Source organism: Oryzias melastigma, linkage group LG10, assembly GCF_002922805.2.
Source record: "Oryzias melastigma strain HK-1 linkage group LG10, ASM292280v2, whole genome shotgun sequence".
Lineage (NCBI taxonomy): Eukaryota > Metazoa > Chordata > Actinopteri > Beloniformes > Adrianichthyidae > Oryzias > Oryzias melastigma.
In genome coordinates, this window is record NC_050521.1 from 22,152,691 (window position 1) to 22,160,455 (window position 7,765).

Genomic DNA, 7,765 nt, shown 5'->3' on the forward strand with positions numbered 1-7,765 from the left:
GATTGAAGCACATTCAGATGTTAAGTCATTAACAGATCATTTACAACTCCTTTCTGTGGATACAGAATTTTCCTCTTTGATTCTACATCCCAAAACATTTTTTAAACAATTTCAATCTGGTTTATCCAACATGTCAAAAGTGGAAACAGTTTTTACATTTTTATAACTCATATAGATCCTGTTTCGCGTTTACCTCTGAACAGGTGGACTAAAATGAGCAGGAGCACATCCAACAGATTAAACAAAACTAGATTTTGTTCATTTTCTTGGCCTGGTTCGTGTTTACAGAAAATCTTGGCAGCTTAACACCAGCTGTGATGTAAACAACCTTTGGACTGCAGATGTTCAGCTGTGGCTGGGGACACATTCTCACCCAGGATTTAGACCAAGCCCGGCGATCATAACATGAGAAAGATTTCTTTTAATGACCTTTAAAGATGTAATTACATTCCAGCAAATGGATCACAGTTGAAGTGTGTGCTCATTTCCAAGTGTTTTCATAAGTGATGCAGGAAATTATTCAAAGTTTCGGCTACTTTTAAACAAATTTGCATTAAATGTATATTATTGAAAGGGGATTACATAGTAGCTTTTGAGGCGGATGAAGTCCACCGTCATGGGAATGGAGCGGTCGCTGTTCCTGTTCAGAGCCTTGATGTAATCCAACAGGTCGGCGAAAAACTTGTAACCGCCTTTCAGCACGCACAGGGCCACGATGTGGTGTCCCCCCATTTCCTTCATGATCTCTCTGGCCAGCCTCTCTGTCCTGAGGTCACGTGGGAGAGAAACACAAAGAGGATCGTCAGCCCGCTTTTCTGCCACGCTCAGCAGAAATTCATGATTCTGTTTGGCTCAGCAGACAAAGCGATTGAAGCATCTTTGAGTTCAGACATCTGTCATACCAGAGCTACGAGTGTCGGTTATTCAAAAGATCTAATGTGATCAAACTCTTTCCGGGATTTGAACAGTGAGGTTTGTTTTCCACCATTGACAGCTCACTTCCTCTTTTACCGTGACAGACTTCACTGGTTTGGTCAGTACCAGGCCTAGCGACAGAAGGGCATATTTTCTACGTCACACATAAGCTCTTTTTCAAACTGTATTCATCTGCTCCTCATTCACAACCATTTGAACAAATAAGTACTCAGAAATGCAATTTGAGCTTAATTTTCTTAAGAAGTTATGAGAAAAATGTCACAAGAACATGTTAAAAACCCTTTTTTTTTTAAAGAAAATAGCATAGAATGCATAAACAGTAAGGAAACTACAGAAACTACTTCAGCATCAGCTAGGCAAGTGCAGCATCGACAAGAATATAAGCTCCACCTCTTTACTGTGTGATTCTGCAAACTGTTTCCCATAGAGACAGTTCATCAGTGATGCTTTCCGGATTCTCTCTTATGTTTTATTTATGTCATAAGTGTCTTTCTGAAAGGGGCTGAATGCCCAGAGATGCGCGAATGGAGCAAAATACTGTTTAAATGTGATTTTTGTGAGGAATCAACATTACAATACCATTGAAAGCTCAAAAAAGTTGATTTTGTGCAATATAGGCCACATGTGTCAAAGTCAAGGCCCTGGAGTCGGATCCGGCCCTCCAGTAATTATATCCGGCCCTCCATATCATTTCATTTTATTGTCATTAATGGCCTGATATTATCTTGCGCTTATTTCTAACTTGTATAAGTTTGACAAATTATATTTTTATGGAGGGTAAAATATTGAAAGTTATTTAAGGTTTAAGTTGATTTATTCTGGAATAATATTCATGTCTGTTTTTATTTTTTAAATTTAGCCTTAATGTGTTCAATGAATGTTTATCCTGTTCAGCCCCCAACCTAAAGTGGGATTTGGATTTTGGTTCCCTGTGCGACTGAGTTTGACACCCCTGCTTTAAGGAAGTGCCAAACTATTTAGGTAGGCTTTAATCAATACTTAATTAAGCTTTTTTTTAATTGTTTATTCCGATTCTCCTTCCCTACTGCGTCTTTGAGTGCGTTTTGGATTTTGGCCCCAGTGTGCGATTGAGTTTGACACCCATGATATGGTCCTTTAAGATGAAAAAATATCAATACATTAATATAGTACCGCAGTATTAGTTCAAAACCACTAAAACAAACTAAATTGTGTTAGTAAAACAGTATAAAATCGATGTTTGCGCTTTGCCCTCACAGGTTTGTGTGATTAAAGCAAAAATACAACAAATTATTTCAAGGCTGGTCAGTTATGGTTGGATGAAGGTGAACCACAGTGAGGAGTTTTCATTGGCAGCAGAAGAAAAAAAGGACGGTGTCACAGTGCACCAACTAACCTCATTTTAAATACATGAAAATGCTTTGGAATTCTTGAAAACTATGAGAACACTCTCCCTTAATTAACCAGCTGTGATGTGCAAAACATGCAAAACAAGCATTAAATACTCAGGAACTGCAACAAATTGCACTCTCCACCTACAAAGACACACAGAAACTGTGGGAAAATATGATTTAATATGTGAAATTAGCAGGTCAAGAGGCTGAAGGGAAGCTTGTGTTGCAAACCGTAAAGATGGCTTCAAAAGTGAAAGGTGTTGGAGGAGAGCAGCCCAAGTGAGGATTCTCTGGCAGAACACCTGCCTCCTTTTGTGCATTTTGTTAAGCAGTTTCTAGGCTCTCTCCAAATTTTCCAGCATACATTGTTTCGGATTTTGTTTTCCGTCTTTATATACTTCTCAGATCTCTCAATCTTTATTAGGGAGGATACTTAATAAGTCATACCAGTTATTGCCTCTTCCTGCATTTAATTTCTTTTTCAGAAATGTTTATTATGCAATTTAACTATACAAAAATAATAAAATCTAAAAACTAGTAATGTGTAAACTGGACACAAACAAACTCTAGTAATAAACAATACAAAATTCACACTTTCTCAAACTGAATGTAATCATCCACACATACCTATCCAAGATGAGACCATGTGGGATGTAAACCCTCTCCAGATCAGCAGCGTAGTGCTTGGGGATGCAGAAAAGATCCAGGTCGTAGCCCTGCTCCTCATCACTGATCTGGAAGAGAAGATTTAGAGAAATCTCAGACGCAGGCTAAAAAAAAAAGGACTTGTTTTTCCTCTGAGAAACACCAGACGACAATCCCTTTTCTGTACAGATTAACAAGCTAACGGGATCTCCGCCTTAAGACAAGCTGAAGCCACTGCTTTTAGAGTGAAAATGTAATATTCTCAGATGGAAATTCATTTTAGCAAGCTGGAAAATGTACATCTTCACGGTTTTCTGAAGCAGCTGACAGATTCCGAACAGTAAATGAAGAGAAAAGTCTTTACAGAATTAATCTGAAGGATGCATTTCTATTATTAATAATCCATATCTGAACAACACAGTCTCCTCGTTTCTTTCTGACATAGAAAACTGGATTTTTGCAACAATTTTAGATGCACTTCAGAGTACGGTAACTAGTGGTGCCACAAACGATTATTTTAATAGTCGATTAATCACCGATTATTTTTTCCGATTAGTCGACTAATCGGGTCATGCACAAACTGGATGCAAAACACACATCTGCTTTAAACTATCTAAAAATTAGAAATATAAATAACACTCCGATAATGCTAGTGTGAATGCTGTAAACTGAATTTGTCTGCTGATGCTAGTGCTGATAGTTGAAAATGCTGAAATTGAGAGTTAAAAACGCTGAAGCTGATAGCTAAAAACGCAGGAACTGATAGCTAAAAATGCTGAAGATGATAGCTGAAAACGCTGAAATTAATGGCTAAAAACGCTGAAGCTGATAGTATAAAATTCTGAAAGTGATAGCTAAAAACGCTGATAGCTGATCATGCTGAAAGTGATAGCTAAAAACATTAAAGCTGACAGCTGAAAACGCTGAAATTGATAGCTGAAAATGCTAAAGCTGATAGCCAGCTAAGATATTAGTTAAATGCAAAATTAGACTTAAAAACAGGAAAGAAACTTTTAGCCAAAACAGCTAGCATGCAGCTGAAACATTTTCTAAACTCCAAACTGGCTTAAAAAAGAAGCTGAAAAAGTCTTAAATTACCCGAAACAGCTAGCGTGTAGCTGAAATGTTGGTTAAACTCAAAAATAGCTTTAAAAAACCGTAATAAATGCCAAAATAGTCCAAGATGCTAGCATAATGCCATCATAACTTTCAATTTTACTACACTCTCACTCCATATAATATAAAGTAACGACTAATCGACTATTAAATTAGTCGTCGACTATTTTAATAGTCGATTAGTCATCGATTAGTCGACTAATCGTGGCAGCCCTAACGGTAACACATTTTAGGAAGTAGATCCATATCTGTACAGTGAGAGGAAATTAACCTCGTGCCATATTGTCTGTGTGCAAATATTTGAGATCTCCCACATAGATAAATATAATAAAAAAAATAATAATCTTAAAATTAAGGTAAAATCAAATAGTGAAATACCTTTAGACATTCAGAAGCAAACCCAGCCATCTTAAGCAGAAATGCATCCCTCTTCTGCCACAAACCAGGATGTTTTTTTTCAGGAGACAAACATGAGGGAACTGATGTTTTCATGTCGTTTGGCTGGTTTTCAATCTTGTAAACAGGTTACAATATTCTGCTAAATCGAATTTCTTGCTGCAGGTCAACCAGCGAGCCTCAAAAACACAGACAGCATAACTCACAGCATGTGACGACGGCGAGGCTCAGCGGAGCGCTCCTCGGGTGGTAGATGAGAAGCCGTCTCCTCAGATATGTAGAGAACTTTAATTTGATTATCCCAAGTGGGAAACAAGAATAATTCCTTAATGGAAGCCAAAATAAAGTTTTATAGGATACTTGGTTACCATTCATCTTTACGATTTCTGCTTATAAACATATTTATTTATTATAAACTGAGATATTAACACTTGAAAATGACAGTATTCTGCAGATCTGTACAATGCAGCAAATATTAATCAATCAGATTTCACGGGTTCTTCTTGGAACACAGAGTACTAGTTATTTATTTACTTATTCCAGGCAATAGGCCATGTCAGCCCAGCTTTGTACAATATATCAAATATTACAAAATGCTCACATGTTCCAAAGGGCAGGATCATACGCTCTTATCCTGCTGAGAATTTCAGTTAATATTTTAATTATTAAAACTTATTTTAGTGTCCAAATAAGCACCTTAATATTATAATTCTGAATATTACAAAAAAGGACAAGAGGCTTTACTTTATAAAAAACAAGAAAAACACTTCCTCTTTGTCTTCAACTTCTTCAGATCTATTAAATGTATTATTTATGGGCATTTGTTTGTATATTATTGTTTGCAATTATTCAAAAAGTAACATTTTCTTTTTAGTTTTTGAGAGCTTAAAAGTAATAAAAATAGTTAGATCACTAGCTTTTTAGGAGAAAATAAAGATAATATTGATATTCTATAAAATATCAACAATTAATAAAAACAAAATACTTTTTAAACATTTAACTAAATACAGAAATATTGCTTCAATTTTAAAGAAAATTGCTTTTATTTTGTAGATTTGTTGAGCTTTTTTGAACCACGCCTCCTCTTCTCAGCCTTCGGAGTGGCGCGAAAAGCAACAGTCGACCCTCTCTGACGTCACCACCCCTGTCTTCCGCCGGCCACGCTTCAGAGCACGTTAACGTCTCCGCGAGGAGAGGAACGAACCTCAGATAAGCGGAATAGAACGGTTGAAAACCCCGCGCGCCCGTGAACAGCCCGTCCTTCCGCGGCGGGCTTTAGAGGCGGCCAGCTTTCCGAGTTAGTAAAGCGGGTCCAACATTAAGCGTGTCGGTTTCGTACTGAAAATATTCGCTCCCGGTGAGCTCTCACGACTTGTGCACTTACCACAACGCAGGAGCTGGACGTCGCCATGTTTGTTTCCTCACTTCAGACCAGGAGGGGGGGTTCTTTGGTGGTCCTGTGCTTATGAGGACGGCGGGTGTACCGTCAGTTTTCTGCGGTGTTAATGTGGGCTCGTGACAACACACGGGGGGGTATAGGGCTCCGCTGTAGCTAGCGGTTACGCTGCTGACGGAACTGCAGTCAGATTTGCTATGGTGCTGCCGCCTCTCCTGCGCGTGCGCAGTGGGGGGTCGGGTTCTTTGGCTCCTCCCACTCATATGGAGGGTGTGGCGTGCCATAGGGGATACAGCAATCCTAATTGTCACCTCTATTAATATCTGCTATGATTTGTGTTTGGTTAAATCCAATAAATCTTTGTTGGAGCCATATGGTGTGTTTTCACATTTATTAGATGAGTTGTTATGGTAACACACATGGTGTCACCAAAAAAGACAAATAGGTGGGAGGATCTCATGAGACTCTTATGGCAGGGATTAATGTTTCTGCAGGCAATGTATGATTAAAGCTTTGAATAGCTTCTCATTTTTTTAGCAAATTCCTTGAGGAAAAGATTCTAAGGATTAGAAAATGTCCATATTAATTATTAAAACTTGAAGACATCCTTTATAAAATTAGTATTAAAGCTAATTTTAAAAGGGGAAATCAGTATTCTCACATTGACGATGCATATGGAAACTCCAAGGCTTATCAAAACAAGATATTTTAACTAGCTAAATAAAGTGAGGATAGGAGTTTCATGAGTTGATTTTTTCTTTAGTGGGTAAATTCTGCTTACAATGCCAGGATTCATTAATCCAGAACCATGAAAGAGTGAATTCCAAAGCATAACATCCTTTTTACACATGGATTTACTGCTTTGGTTCAGACCTTTAGCCCAGTTGGAATCCTGGGATACTTTAAAACCCAGAGGTTCAAATCTCCTATTAAAAAGAGAGGACCTTAATGCACCTCTGGGGGAGAAAATTTTGAATTTATTATTCATATATATGCACAAATAAATGCCAAAATCAACCTAACTTGATATTATTTTTTAACTGGAATATTCTTTAAAATTAAGGTTCCAGGGAACATGTCTGGCACTGCAGGATTTGAGTCTTGTATGTCTCCATTTCCTAATTTCTTAACACCAAGCTGCTTACCTATAGTCTTACCAGCCTGGCGCATGTCGATAATTTTATCTCTGGTGTCCTAAGACAGCTCTTTGGTCTTGGTCATAGTGGGGTTTGGAGTGTGATTGTTTGAGGTTGTGGACAGGTGTCTTTTGTATGGATAACGAGTTCAAACAGGTGCCATTTATACAGGTAACGACAGGACAGAAGGTCCTCTTACAGAATTAACAGGTCGGTGAGAGACAAATCTTGTTTTTTTTTGTAGGTGACATTTTCTACAATAATTTACAAATAAATTCTTTAAAAATTTGATTTTGTTTTTCATTTTGTCTCATAGTTGAGGTATAAATACAGGCCTCATCTTTTTAAGTGGAAAAATGTACACAGTTAACACTTTTTTGCCTCACTATATATTTGAGACCACTTTAAAAATGTCACATTTTTGTTTTTATGTCAGTCTTCTTTATCATCTTCCCTTTTGAGCTCACCAGTGGATCATCTCCATCAGTCCTCTCCTCTGTATCCTCGTCGCTCACACCAACCATCCTCACATACGGCTTCACTACATCCATAAATTGTCTCTCAAAATGTTTTAAAGTTACAAATTCTAAATTAATGTCTGTACCCCAAAGATTAGACAAAATAAAAATCTAAAAAACGAAAATTGGTAAAATTTAGATGAACATAAATGAAAGTAGAGCAATATTTCACTAAAGTGTGTTTTTTGTGATGCTGTTGTTTAATTTTTTATCACCAGAAATGTAAAAAAAAAAAAGTATAAAAAAGAT

At 37.3% G+C, this 7,765-nt stretch overlaps 1 protein-coding gene across 2 annotated transcripts in view; it reads right to left on the bottom strand.

Annotated features, from left to right (window-relative positions):
- Positions 1-6,164, bottom strand: part of hprt1 (hypoxanthine phosphoribosyltransferase 1) — a gene marked incomplete in the record, with an annotated part of 9,395 nt that extends 3,231 nt beyond the window's left edge. Inside the window, 3 exon segments of one of the 2 annotated variants that reach the window (XM_024283843.2) lie at positions 583-766; positions 2,937-3,043; positions 5,851-6,164. In XM_024283843.2, coding sequence (XP_024139611.1) covers positions 583-766; positions 2,937-3,043; positions 5,851-5,877 — 318 coding nt within the window. 2 annotated transcript variants of the gene reach the window in all.
- Positions 6,165-7,765: the final 1,601 nt, after the last annotated feature.